This window comes from Trachypithecus francoisi, unplaced genomic scaffold (genome assembly GCF_009764315.1).
Source record: "Trachypithecus francoisi isolate TF-2019V2 unplaced genomic scaffold, Tfra_2.0 Lachesis_group11, whole genome shotgun sequence".
Taxonomy (NCBI): Eukaryota; Metazoa; Chordata; class Mammalia; order Primates; family Cercopithecidae; genus Trachypithecus; species Trachypithecus francoisi.
The window spans coordinates 55,672,118-55,687,165 of record NW_022681456.1 but is presented as its reverse complement, the minus strand read 5'-3'; the positions used below and the strand labels follow the sequence as shown (position 1 = coordinate 55,687,165).

The 15,048-nt window shown below is 34.8% G+C and overlaps 1 protein-coding gene across 8 annotated transcripts in view; it reads left to right on the top strand.

The window, feature by feature from the left end:
* The window catches only part of NAV3 (neuron navigator 3), a 931,619-nt gene that overhangs the window by 700,699 nt on the left and 215,872 nt on the right, over positions 1-15,048 (top strand). For all 8 annotated transcript variants that reach the window (XM_033221189.1, XM_033221191.1, XM_033221190.1 and 5 more), the window contains 2 exons: positions 232-300; positions 4,169-4,308. In XM_033221189.1, coding sequence (XP_033077080.1) covers positions 232-300; positions 4,169-4,308 — 209 coding nt within the window. The remainder of the gene's footprint in view (positions 1-231; positions 301-4,168; positions 4,309-15,048) is intronic.

Genomic DNA, 15,048 nt, shown 5'->3' with positions numbered 1-15,048 from the left:
TAACACATTTTATGACAAGGTGTGCACTGCATTATTTCATAGTACATTCATAATCCAAGGTCATGTCAAACATATAACATTACCATAATTTTCTAATTAATTTGTTCTTTATACATGTTTATACGTGTTCCAATTGCATTTCATTAATTCATCGTTTTCTTGTAAGTTTGTGCTTTCCTTCCATGTTCAAAGAATCTCTTTAATTCAATTTCTCTGTTTCTCCTCATACAGTCTGGCAGCCAGATATGCAACTCAGTCTAATCACAGTGGAATTGCAACCAGTCAAAAAAAGCCTACTAGGTCAGTTAATATTCTCTAATTTATTGCTTCTTAGTGATATTCAAGTAAATACCCAGTGATATTTTGTCCTATCTTTTTTTTTTTTTTTTAAATGATGCACTTCTGAATGAGAAGTTTAGAGCACTAAAGTTTTCCAGAAGATTTTCATACACAGTCTCAGGGATGAGCGTGTTTGTGTTAGATAATTAAATGGGTTTTGGCATCTTTTTTAGTTTAGTTATATGTAGTGCTATAACTGGGCTGAACTCTAGGTTCTAGGCTTAGAATCAATCAAGAAAACCATTACTTTGAATGCCCAATTCTTTCCAAGTCACATAATCTGGAAGTTATACAACAAAATTGTAATTGCTTTTTGAGATGGGCATGCATTAATTATTGCACATTTTAATGGAGAACTGAAAAGCATTGGTAGATTTTAGTGGGGAAGTTAGTACCAGGTCAGTCTGGACTGTTCTTCTATCTATAATAGTTTAATTTTTTTGCTTCTTTATGACATAGGTATAAAAAAGACAGCCTGTTATAATAAATGACAGTACATTATGTACTGTTTGGAAAATAATGACCTATAAAAATGTTTTGAAAGAGTTTGATTTTTAAAAAATGTTAAGTTGCTGAAGGCATGATGGTAGCATGGAACAGCTGAATACAGCCGCAGCAAATGAGTTTTGCACCTCTGATTAGTATGTGATCCTTTGTGTCATCTTACTCACTGGGAAGTATCCAGCAGTGGTTTGTTAGTTATTGTTCCATTGATGAATCATATTATGCAATGTTTGACCACAAGGAATGCGTCTGATGCTTTGACTTGAGGTAGGTGTCTTTCCCCTTGCCTTGGCTTTCTAAGTTATATTCATTTCCAGAGTAGCCAACATGATTCTGGAAAGACAAATTTAAAAGATATTTAATTAAAAACTAGAATAAATGATATAAATTATGATGGATAAGGAACAGTGACCTGCTATGCACAATGAGCTTTTTATTTATTTATTTATTTTTTTTTGAGACGGAATCTCGCTCTGTTGCCCAGGCTGGAGTGCAGTGGCTGGAACTCAGCTCACTGCAAGCTCTGCCTCCCGGGTTCACGCCATTCTCCTGCCTCAGCCTCCTGAGTAGCTGGGACTACAGGCGCCCACCACCTCGCCCGGCTAGTTTTTGTATTTTTAGTAGAGACGGGGTTTCACCATGTTAGCCAGGATGGTCTCGATCTCCTGACCTCGTGATCCACCCACCTCGACCTCCCAAAGTGCTGGGATTACAGGCGTGAGGCACCGCTCCCGGCCAGCATGTAAAATATTTTTAAGTACTGTATTTTGATAGATCTCTCTCTCTCGCTCTCTCTCTCTCTTCTCCCCACTTCTCCCCCTCTCCCCCCCCCCTCTCCCCCCTCCCTCTCCCCCTCTCCCTCTCCCCCCTCCCCCTCTCCCTCTCTCCCTCTCCTGTCTCCCTCCTCTCTGCTTTATCTCATTTCCCTTTTTATTACTTTGATGACTAATCTGAAGGCCTGCCCTGGCCACCTGTCAAATTAGGGTAATGAGAAGAGCAAATGTATTTTTAAATTTGTTTTAATTTGTTCTTCTAAGGACTGAAGATCATTTGACTTCATGGGTTGCAATAAAGATTAAAATGTATTTTAATTATTTTCTGGAAACGGGTCAATTTGCATTACAAGCAGGGCAAGTTTTATGACAAAATTTGTTTATATGTGTGAGTTTGGAATGAACTTTCTAAGCCTATGCCTATGTCTACAGAAATAGTTCTCAGATTTATTATGATTAGGACACTTGACCAAATTCATTAGTTGGTTTCCTTCAACAGAGTGCAATCACTGGTTCTGTAAATTCCTAGCATCTCTGGTTATTGTGCTATACTTAACAAATCCTTGTAGATTCACTTGAGCAAAAGTTAAATGCTGGAATCATTTGGAAAATATTCTAATCTTTTGTATGACACAATGTCCAATTAACAAAATAGTTAAAGGAACTATTTATCAGCCATATGTATTTAAACACTAAAATATAATTCACATTTTGAAGCTATTAACCGTTCTAAGAAATCAACAGTTTTGTTTTTAAGTTGGTATTCATTTTTTTTATTCCCTGATGTTCATTCTATTTTATAATGACCGTTACTATTATAAAAACACTTATATTTTCTGAAGGTGGTTTGATGTTCTAATATTCTATGAAAATGATATAGTCAAGTAGTATTATAAAGGTGAGTAAAATGTTGAGCATGTAACAGCTGGATTGTGAAATTTTGGTATATCGGATACCAATATGAGAGATATTAATAATCTTTGTTTTAAAAAATTATAAAAGATGATTATAAAAAATAGTGCTATATTTGTAGATTTTGAATTCTTGTTTTCCTTTCAAATAAAAATTTTCAGAGTAGTACACAGTGACATTCATATGGTGGCAGCAAATAAAACTTTCAATATCATATTTTCTAAATAGATCTTAGAATGTCAGTATTAGTTCTCAGCCAGATGTGGTGGCTCACACCTGTAATCCCAACACTTTGGGAGGCTGAGGCGGGATCACTTGAGGTCAGGAGTTCAAGACTAGCCTAGCCAACATGGGGAAACCCCATCTCTACCAAAATACAAAGATGAGCCGAGCATGCCTATAATCCTAGCTACTCAGAGACTGAGGCAGGAGAATCGCTTCAACCCTGGAGACAAAGTTTCAGTGAGCTGAGATCGTGCCACTGTACTCTAGTCTGGACGACAGAGTGAGATCCTGTCTCAAAAAAAAAAAAACAAAACCAAAAAAGAATGTCAATAGTAGTTCTTCATTTCTAATTTTTAATTTATAGATTAAATATACCTATAGAATATATATTAGTAGTATAAAATCAAAATCTAGTAATTGCATATTTTAGGCACAATTCAATACATAATTGGTCACTGAAATTTTAATTTGGAAATTGCTTAAGAGTGAAATGAATGATCCAAACTGATATTTTAGTTCAAATAAAGCAACAATAAGTTATAACCTCCAGTCAAACCACCTCTAATTATAAGATAGTCTGTTAATATTTCTTCATATCCTATCATTCATACATGAAGAGTAGCTAAAGCTATTGTCACTACATGTAAGCATATTTTAAATTGTCATCCAGCTAACAGTGATTTTCTTCTGAGATCTGCATCTTTTCTTGTTATACCTCCTCTGTGATCAGTTGGCCAAACTTGTGAGATAAGCAGCTAAGTCTGGATGCTTATTTTTGTCAAGAAAATGAAAGAGGTTTTCTGTGTGGCAGATCAGTGAAATATAATTTAACTCATGACCTGGGTTTCATTTTAACTCATTACCATGTTTTCATTAGTGTAGCTAAGTAACTTAGATATTCAGTGAGCATTAGCTATTCCCTCTTGTTCAGTAACTATCTTGTGATTAATATCCAAGCAAACTTACTATATAACTACCTACAATAAAAAAAAAATACCTTATACACTGAAAAGAACAACTTAATAACTGAAATAGCTGATGAATATGCTCAGAATATAAAGTTAAGTGTTATTGTTTCCTTTACTTTTCATGTAATTGTTACAGTACTTTTAAGGCAAAGTTTTATTCATCAGGGATGGGGTATGACTTTTTTAGTTAAGGTTTGTTTTAATTATTCTGTATTATTACAATTATGGAGGGACATGTCTATTGAAAAGTGAAACAAGATTTTTCTGAAGATCTCCAACATTGGGCTTAGCTATTTATTTGTCACTTCTATCACTATTTTCTGCTAAATATATTTTAGAACATCCTATGTTGTAAATTTCTGACTTTTATGTCCCTACTCAGCACCTCCTGCTCCTTACCTTTTTGTAATGTACAATAATGATGTAATTTTTCTCCTACTATTTCAGGCTTCCAGGGCCCTCTAGGGTGCCTGCTGCAGGCAGCAGCAGCAAGGTCCAGGGAGCCTCTAATTTAAATAGGAGAAGTCAGAGCTTTAACAGCATTGACAAAAACAAGCCTCCAAATTATGCAAATGGAAACGAAAAAGGTAAGTGTTTGTTACATCATTATGACACAAGTCTAACATGAGTCTTGTGAATTACATGCTAAATCTAATATTTGAGCAGCCTAACAGCTTTGGGCCTAGAGATGTTACCAGTGGATTTTTTTTCTGTTTCCTAACTGTCCCCTCCTGACTGCCAGTTTTCTGATCTGAAGAACATTTTAAACAAATAAACTCATTTATTTTAAGTTGTTATATATGCAAGTATAAATACTGTTTTTTAAAAACAGTTCCTTCCAAATGCATGTAACTCACATTTTCTTATGTCTTTTTATGTTTTTGAAAATGTATCCTGAAATCATAAAGCCGTACTGAATTTATTTGAATTCTTAGCTTCAGTTAAGGTAAGAGTAGTAAGTGTTTCTGGCAGTTAAGTTGAAACATAATTACAGTAGGTTTTTATCTTTGCAAGCAGCAGATGCCAGAGATATAATGACCTCAGTTTTCCCCAAAAGACAAATTATTCACATTTGTTTTGTTTTCTTGAAATAGTGCATAACATAAATATCAAATAACAGAATCAAGGGCATTAAAGTGAGAGTGTCTGTTAAAGGCATATTATAAATGAATCGTATGCCACACAGTTCTCTGTGATTTACAAAGTGGATATTTAAAGAAGTGCTGATTTGATGCTTGTCACCAAGTAGCAGGGAGGACGGGGATGAGTATGTGTAGTTTACACCTCAATCATGAGGAAATGAAGAACTTGTGTGTTTTAAGTAGTATGGCTGTGTGAGGAACTAGGGTGTTCTGCTGGGTTTTGAGGAAGTATTTTCAAATCAATAGAACTTCAAACTTTTCTTCAGAGTGTTAGGCTCTACATGGAAAAACACATGAAATTAAAAGTGGCACAAATGTTTAGTTAGTAGAACATTTGGCAAATTGGGATCGAATAATTCAACCATGTGCAAACATTTTTGCTCAAAATAGATAATTGTGAATTGTTTCATAGAGGCAATGATTAGACAACTTCCTCTTACTCAAATGTGAACGGACAGATGTGATCTAGAAGCCAGACACTCTTGTGTGAATATTCCCTTTCGCCTAAAGCAAAAGTGGACAGACTTTAAACCCCTGAGAGCAGAGCAGTGTGTGTTAAGATTGTAATATCCTAAGCTCTTGAGTTAAATGGAAAATGAAAAAAAAACAAAAGTGTGTATTTGGAAGTTAGGAATGTTTTTTTTAAATGTAAAATAAAATTTTAGATTTAAGATCACAAGAAATATTCCCAAAGACTTATACTCTTCCCGGGGCTGAGGGAGATGACAGTTCCTCACCAGAAAAAATAATGCCCTCATTTCCTGACTTTTCTTAAAAATATGATACAAGTTCAGGCTAAAACTTCCTTTACATGTGGGAAATTTCTAGGGGAAGCTAACAGGCTTAGAAATCAAGACGTGTTAATTAGACCACCAAAATGTCCAATTAAGCAACACGATACCACCGTTATTAATATTCTTGCAAGAAATTACTAGTAATGTTTGTAAATAGACTTAGAAATGCATTCGATGAATTAATACTTTTATATCTTAATTTATCTGAATTTTTCTGTAATGTGAAAATGTTTTCTTTAACTTATTTCTGGCATCTAAAAGTAAAATTCTGATGATAGACAAGCGTTAATATTTTTCGATGGCCACTCAATTCATACATACCTTCCCTACCTATGCTTAGAAAGTAGTGCAAAATTAGAAAGTAGCAATGTTGATAAAAACCACAAGGTGGAGACAGATGTCATGTAATATGCAGTCTGCTCATATAAAGCACATTTCCTTAGACAAGAGTTTTCGTATGATATAATAAAGACATCTGGACATCTGGAATTTGTCTTGCATGCAATATGAAATTTGCTATTAAACGTGGAGTTAAGACTTTATGTCAATAGATCCAATGACAATGTTCGTAAATTATGTCATGCTATATTTCCAAAATATTATCTTAAATTATAAGAGCAAACTAGATAATATTACATATAAAACAGTTTATAAAAATACAAAAAAATTAGCCAGGCGTGGTGGCGGGCACCTCTAGTCCCAGCTACTCAGGAGGCTGAGGCAGGAGAATGGTGTGAACCTGGGAGGCGGAGCTTCAATGAACCGAGATCACGCCACTGCACTGCAGCCTGGGCGACAGAGCGAGACTCCCTCTCAAAAAAAAAAAAAAGTTATAATCTATTCTGTATTCAAATGGTACATCTTTTAATAAATATGTTTGTTTTAACTTTTTTTAATATGAAGATTTATAGTTCTAGAATAATATTTATAAAAATATACAAATCCATCTGGTGATGAATTGACCTCTATCACAAACTAGTTTGCATATATACCTTGGGTGTGACCAACCAAGGTGAAAAATCAAGAACTTTTAAAAGTTATGGGCCGGGCGCGGTGGCTCAAGCCTGTAATCCCAGCACTTTGGGAGGCCGAGACGGGCGGATCACGAGGTCAGGAGATCGAGACCATCCTGGCTAACACGGTGAAACCCGGTCTCTACTAAAAAATACAAAAAAACTAGCCGGGCGAGGTGGCGGGCACCTGTAGTCCCAGCTACTCGGGAGGCTGAGACAGGAGAATGGCGGGAACCCGGGAGGCGGAGCTTGCAGTGAGCTGAGATCCGGCCACTGCACTCCAGCCTGGGCGACAGAGCAAGACTCCGTCTCAAAAAAAAAAGAAAAAAATAAAAAGTTATGGTATTATACTGATAGAACTCAGAAAGTACTAACTTGAATATTCTTATTCTAATTGCTTTTCCTTTTTAGTTATTAAAAATAAGAATATTTAAATTAATAACAAGATATTTTATTGGCAGGATTAACCAAATTATCTGTAATGTGTTCCTTGAATGTTTTTAAGTGCAAATATACTTTATACATTCTTTAACAAGTCTGAGGGGATGAGTTACATACATCAGTTCAGGAATCTATACAAGCTGTAATACATAGTAAAGGTTTATTCACAATTAAAACAGTTTCACTTCTATATTAAAAAAACAAACTGTTGAAAGCACAGTGGCTTTTCATATGTATGATTTGTAAAACAAATTAGCTTTTTTAAAGTGATGTGATGCTTAATGAGAAGAAATCAGTAGAGAATTACAAACTGCACTTCAAAAAATGCATCTAATGTCATTTTAATAATGAACTTTGAAAAAAGAGTGTGCTCATTTTACAGTCTCATTAAATGAATTAAAATATCAGCGAACATTGTAGTAGATTATCATTGGCAGAGAAAGCTGAAATAGAAACCTTACAATGGGATTCACTGCCATCTGAACATTATGTTGAAGTGGAACGTGGAAACAAATTTCTCAGAACAAGTGGTGAAATGAAAACAGCATCATTTGTAAAGCATTTCTTTTGAGAGTCCTTCAGTTTCTTCTCCTGATGACCTGCCATTCAGAAACTGACAATGAATAATGCACTCTGACACAAGCATTTGTCAATTTGCCCAGCACCGTATGAGAGTACTCTAGACAGATATATGTTCTGAGAAAAACCAAATACCTGTTAACTGTAAATCAAATATTGTAGAAACTATGCCATGGTTCATTTGGACATATACTTTGCATGCCGGAAGCAAGTTACCTTAAGAAATCATTCTTGTTTTACAAAATTTGTATTAAAAAATCTAAAAATGCAAAAAAGCTTATTATTAGGAATTTATCCATAGCTTTATTTGGAATCTAGTTTCTTTATTATGATCTATAAACATGCATCATTTGATGGAGTTCCTTAATGGAGAGGTGTTTTTCCATGATGTTGCTAAGAAACATACTCTGGCACCAGAGGGGATACTACCTGCCATCTTTTTGCCATTTCTCTCCTGTGATTCTTACATTGTACCAGTTTACTCACTGAACCAGGCTTCTTTCTCTTTGTCTAGATTCTAATCAGGTATCTTCTGGTGTGGAAGCTTTTGTTTTTATTTACACACAACACAGAATTAATAAGATGGATGCCAAGGATTTAGCAACATTTTAATTCAACATTATACAGCTATCAGATTTAATGAGAATTATGCATTAGTCATTAAATTTGGGCAGCTTATTAAGCTAAAACGTAGATGTCTAGCTCTTAAACACTTTGGTTTTTTTTTTTTTTGATTACTCTGAAATTACAATAAAGTCAAAGAACTGAACTGTTTTCAAGCCAATGCAAATGTGCTTTAGTTATTATATTACTTTACTGGTGATTTAATTATGTATTTTACTGCTTTATTACTTAATACTTACATAAGCCTAAAATACATTATTAATGTCATAATTTCAGGGATTTTAGAATTCTTTCCATGAGTTACCATAACTAGGGGCATATATAAAAAATATGTATATATCTATATATATTTGTATCTATGTATACATCAATCGATAAGACTAAATAGACTTGGGCATATGTGTTGCTGGTTTATGCATACATGCACAACTACTGAGGTGTCCACAAAGTATATATACCTGTACACAAATTACATACCGGCTGGTGGGTGAATGTAAGCTTCTCTAAATTGCACAACTCTCCACAGAGTGGCACTGTGATATTGCAAATGATACAATATAAGCATGTGCAGAATGAACAGCTCTTCCAGGATCCCTGTAAAACACCATCCCATGTTTCTGTTGAGTCACTATGAAATTGATGACTGAGGCAATACACAAGCAATTATTTAGGCAAAGCAGTGTGGGGAGGTGCACGAGGAGCCACTTAATACCAAGACATATTTAGATTTGAATGCCACTTTTCTTCAGCTTAATTTTGTTAAAGCATTTGGTATGTTGTTGTGAAATTAAAGTCCTAATTATTTATCAAAATAAGTGGCATAGCCACATTGGTGAATCATTTTCCTCTTTCCACCATGATCTGTGATGCTGAAAGTAGCCTATATTCAGCAGGGACCATCTATGTCACTGAACACAATGCCTGCCATGCAGGAAATACTTCAGAATTGAACGGTGCTTTTGTCATCATTTTTGTTGTCACTTCTTATATTTCAGAGTTGAAACCTAGTTTGCTTTTATCAAAGCAACACACTATTCAGTGAGGAAAAAGAGATAAGCAGATTAAGATGATCATCTCTGTCTTTTCTCAGACTGATACCACTCTTGGTAGCGTGATGCTAACTCTACAGGTAACTGAGGTTCCAGAGAGAAATGACTATATAAATTTTCCATATGCCTGATGTGACTGCCACATTTACATCAATGTATTAATTTTAGAACCAGGTTGGCATCGTTCCCAATTCATCAATGTTATTTATTTCCAAGATGAGATAACTAGACGTTAGTTCTGTGAATTTAGATGTTTTGCAAGTATGAAGCAATATCTATTCTCACATCAAGTCAGAGGAACGGGTGCAAGTAAGATGCTAAAGAAGAGGATATATAGTACCTGAATAAAGTGATTTGTGTGATGTTCTCCCCATTTATATCCTGCTCACCAAAGAAGAAGGAAAACAAGGAGTTACCCAATTAACTTGACTGTGCGATAAATGTGGCTTGCTGGAGAGCCATTTCAGCAGAATTTCTGGCATGTAGTAAACATGTGGAAAGAAGAGACAGTGAAAATCTTCCAAATGTTTGAGTCAGACAAAAATGAGTTCCCATTCAGATTTTTTTCTAAATTTTGCCATATGTATGATTGAAAACAAATTATCTTTCTAAGTTTTCATTTTCTCATTTTTAACAAGAGAGATCATAAGTATATTGTAGATTATTATGGGTTTAAATGAGATACTGTGTATGAAGTACTTATTAAGTACTTGGAATAAAGTAAGCAGTAGATGAATAATAATATTTGGTTATGGTGGAGTTGGCAATGGCGAATGTAGATGAGGTATAAGTAGAGAAAGCAGAAGAGACAGAGTGGAAGCAAATTGCTATTTGGGGACCATAGACAAGAGGTAAGGCTGTAAGCAGAGATAGCCCATAAAAATGCAAGATACAAATCCATTTTGGGAATGCCTTTAAATATGTGCATTAGAAATCTGTTATTTTCCCCATGCTGAGATTCATTCACAGTCAGAAGTTGAGTAATCAACATTCAGAAATATGTCATTGAGACCAGGCTACTTATTACTGAATATATAAATGGCCATGATTTTAATTTGTGACTACATTCATTCTGTAGAAACTACAGGTGCTGCCATTTCAGCTGCTGTTGTGCAGTTTTTACTGTGAGGAGTCCAGAGAGACTCGTTATTCCAGTGCCTTCCTCATGCACAACAACCTACGATTTGCCGTCTTAATGAAATCTGAAGCACCTCATTGCCTCTGTGTAGAGACAGGCTGTGGACAGATTTAGAGCGGAGCTTCGGGAAGTGTCTTATATGTGTGTACCCTCCTGAGAATGATTTTACAGCTGCTGTTATGACCATTACTGTGGGTTGGATGTGAATGTCATAATTCATAGTCCCTCTTGTTTCATTTTTGGATGCAGTGATGTTGAAATTCCTCTTCTGTACTTGAACTTCTATAGCAGTCTTTCTAGCTAATGTCTTCAACTTGTTTCTCTTTTCTAAGGAAAGGGCACCTTCTCTTAATTCCCTTGTTCATCAGCCACTTAAAAAAGCATCCTGACTGGCTCTTTTCTACCCTCTCTGCTCAACCCCACCAAAGCTCCCAGGCACATTCTTACTTCTTAACCTAGTTGTAGATGCACAGAAGATACATACCGAGTATGTGGCCAGAGAGATAAGGAAAAATGACATTAGGAAAACCCGAAGAGTTTGTTTTGGTTTTACAGATTATTTGAAGCAAACTGCTAAACATCCAAGTAAACTCAGAGCTAGCCAAGGTTCTGAAAGTTCAGTGAAAAATGTTAATATTGCATGGCTATGAAGCATGTAATAAACTTAGCAATTTGGGGGACTGTCTTAAGAAACAGCCCTTTAAAACTGAAAAGGCCAGGAGTTTTCAGAATTTGTGAGTCTCCTCAACCCTTGCTACTCAAAGTATGATTTTTGTGTGAGCAGCACCGGCATCATCTAGAAGATTGTTCGCAATGCAGAACCTCAGGGCCCACTGCAGACCTGCTGAATCATAGTGTGCATTTAACAGGATCCCCAAGTGTCATGTGTGCACATTACAGTTTTGAGAACGACTGTGTTAAACACTTAGAATGTTTGACATTCTAAGAAAATTACAGAGCTCGGACTGTAGAGTGACAAAATGTCGGATCAAAGCCTAGCTCCACCATACATTCCTCATTAGGTTTCTAAATCATTGCATGAAGCTTACCAAGCTCTGGTTTCTACAAATGTGAGTTAGGAATGTGAGCCCTTCCCCCTTTACTGGGCTGTCATGAAATAATACAGTTAAAGAACCTTCAATAAAATGTCAGTTAGCATAATTACATTTGTAATAATTATTAATATATTCATTATAGAATATGAAATATCTCAAATAACTTTTTTTTTTTTTTTTTTTTTTGGAGACAGAGTCTTGCTCTGTCACCGAGGCTGGAGGGCAGCAGTGAGATCTCAGCTCACTGCAACCTCTGCTTCCTGAGTTCCAGCAATTTTTATGCCTCAGCCTCCGGAGTAGCTAGGATTACAGGTGTGCGCCGCCATGCCTAGCTAATTTTTGTATTTTTAGTAGAGATAGGGTTTCCTCATGTTGGCCAGGATTGTCTCAAACTCCTGGCCTCAAATGATCCACCTGACTTGGCCTCCCAAAGTGCTAGTATTATAGGCAGGAGCTACTGTGCCCAGCCACAAATGACTTCAAGATCAGTGTGAGTAAGGATGATTTCAGTAGGATGTCATCATGTTCTGCTTAACAATATGTCCAGCAGAATAGGCTTTGATTTTGGGGACTGTGTTTATCTCCAACTCTGTGTCCATATATATATATATATATATATAAAGTTTTTAAATGTTAAAAAATAGAATAAATTTTAATATAGCTCCCCAAAAATATGTGTAAATGTTTCTTCTGGCTAAAAAACCTATACATCTCCCTTATACCACCTGTTTTGATCTTATTCTGCAGGTCTCTCTGAGTCCTCACAACTCTGATCTTTTCTACCATTTTCTTTCCCACATGACACTCACCTGACATTTAATATATACAGTGGCATTTATCTTTTTTGACTCTATTTATTTCCCTCCTACAAGATTATAATGTGTCTTGGAATGTCTTATATAGAGTAGTCACTCTAAATATTAACAGATGATGTGCCTAGATTCATGTTCTATAAACAGTAGGAACTGAATAACATTAATTTTCCTGGAAAGAGTAGAAGAATATCCATATATGTTCAACAAAAATCAGCAAAACATTATGTTCACTGTGGGAAATGCACAGGCACGTACACAGTTCATTGAACCTGAGAAAATTCATTTTGTTTGGAGGAAAAATTCTTAGTTTCTAATTGAATCTGGGTACCTGAGGAACAAAGTTCACTTAATATAATTCTATTCAGGGCATTAATTGGATAGTTACTATTTTCTATGTTTCTATAGTCAAGGGAATGTTGTAATTGATAAACCATTGAACTTACCCATCTGCATTTGAGGAGTAGTATAATATAGTGGTTGACAGGATTAACTTATAACTCAAGCAAAGTTCAGTGCTCAATTGTATAACCTTGGCCAGATTACTTAACCTCTTTGTGCCTCCTTTTTTTCACACATAAAATAGGGGAAATAATGGAAAGTTCATGCTGTTGTTGGGAGGATTAATTGAGATAATACGTGTTAAACACTTACTTCAGTGCCTGCCATGTAGTGGGTGCTATATACATGGCATAAAACAGTAATACAGGCAGGATCTTTGCTTTCATGGAATGCACAGTATTGTGGAGGCAATAGGCAGTTACAGTAGAGTGATAATGACTATAATAGAGGGAATGGTAAGCTATGGGAGAAAGCAGAAGAGCCACCTAATTCAGACTCGATGCTATGGGGGTCAGAGGTGGGTGTGGGAGTAATTTTTTCCCCCTGAGGAAGTAAGGTCACAGCTGACACCTGATGAATAAAGTGCTTCTACCTGTTGGTAGTCAGTGGACTCCATCCGCTACTAAGAATCATTTAAATTATGAGGAAATGTTATTAGTCTTTGAAAAGGATCTGTTGGTGAAATAATCTTGAAACTATTTGTACTTATAACATAGATAATAAGCAAAATATTGGAATCCCTTCACAGAAAGAGAATGTATTTGAGTAATTGAATGTTCTGAAGCTTGTAGGATTGGTCTTGAATCAGTCAATATATCCACCTTAGTGTTTGTGTGTGAATCTAATGAATTTTCATAAATATTCCAAAGATAAGCACAAGTAGACTTTACATGAATATTTTTAAAAGATCAATTTCTCATTATATGCTTTAAAATTTATACCATATAAGTATTTTGACTTTTCAGTGAATGGCAAGATTGAAATATAGAATATATAGGCATGGTCTTATATTATACTATTAGTATTAGTCTTTGCTAATTGAAATGAGGAATTGCAGAGGGGTAGTAAGAATTAGAAGTCATTGTTAGTCTACCAATTTGTTTAAGAAAATGTAATATAAATGTATTTGTGTACAATATTTTACTGTTAATATCAGTTTCAATTATCAACTATGTTATTTTAGGCACACTTAGTTTTTTAGAAAATAAAACCTGTCTAACTCACACAAAAATTCCTGTGACCATTTGACTTCTTTTCCATCTCTAACTTCTTTGTTATTTCCTTCTGTTGTATGTCAATTTATTTTTCTGAAAAATGAGTTAAGACTAGTATTCTGTACCAATTGGCTTGATTACATATGATTTATCATGCGTTCTGACTTTTTTTTTTTAAGTCAGGCATTTTTTTTTTTAAAGAAGACATTTAAAAATAAAAGCATTGTGGTTTTATATTTATAGGCATTTAATAAAATGGAATGAACTCCAATTCCTGAATAGTAGTAAAATAATATCTTTATATAACATTTCATTAAGCATTTCAGCAAAAACAGATTTGTGTTTATTTTTCAATATCTCTATGTTTACAGTACCACTTAAATGTCTAATTCAATCATCCCCTCATCCCCAAAAACAGAGGGTGAAAGAGGGAGGCATTCATGGTTGATTAAACTTAAGATAAATGACTTGACCAGAATTACAGTTTACAAATGTTAACACTTGGATGGAGGTCTTTTAACTCTAAGCTCAGTTCTTTTTCTTGATTCTATACCATATTGTAAAGTCCTTCCTTTAATTTAGTTTTGTCTTCTTAAAAATAAGACTATAATCAAGCATTAATTATACTAGAAAAGTCATGTAAAGATTCACATCATAATGTGACTTCCAAGTGGAATGTAAACCAACACTAGTGCATTATGAAATACCTATATGACAAATAGATTTATTTTCCTATAACTTTTAAAAAGTAGCTTGATTTATTCTGACCAGCTGTAGGTGTGCTGGTTAAGAGCAGAGTCTCTGAAATCAGTTCAAATACAGGCTGTCTGACCGTGAACAAGTTATTCTCTCCTTGCTCAGTTGCTTTAGCTGTAAAATGGGGATGATAATATTAATACGAACCTTGTAGGATTATTATAAAGATAAATATAGATAGATTGGTTAGTAGATTATCTGATCTATAGAAGCATAAATTTCAGTAATATACAAATTAAAATAAAATTAACAAAAAACTAAATTATAAGTTATATGCATATTTAATCAGATAAAAATTAACTAAACAATTAGCTAAACTCCAGTAGCTTAAGCTAATTTTCAACATTCATTATACAACATATTTTTAT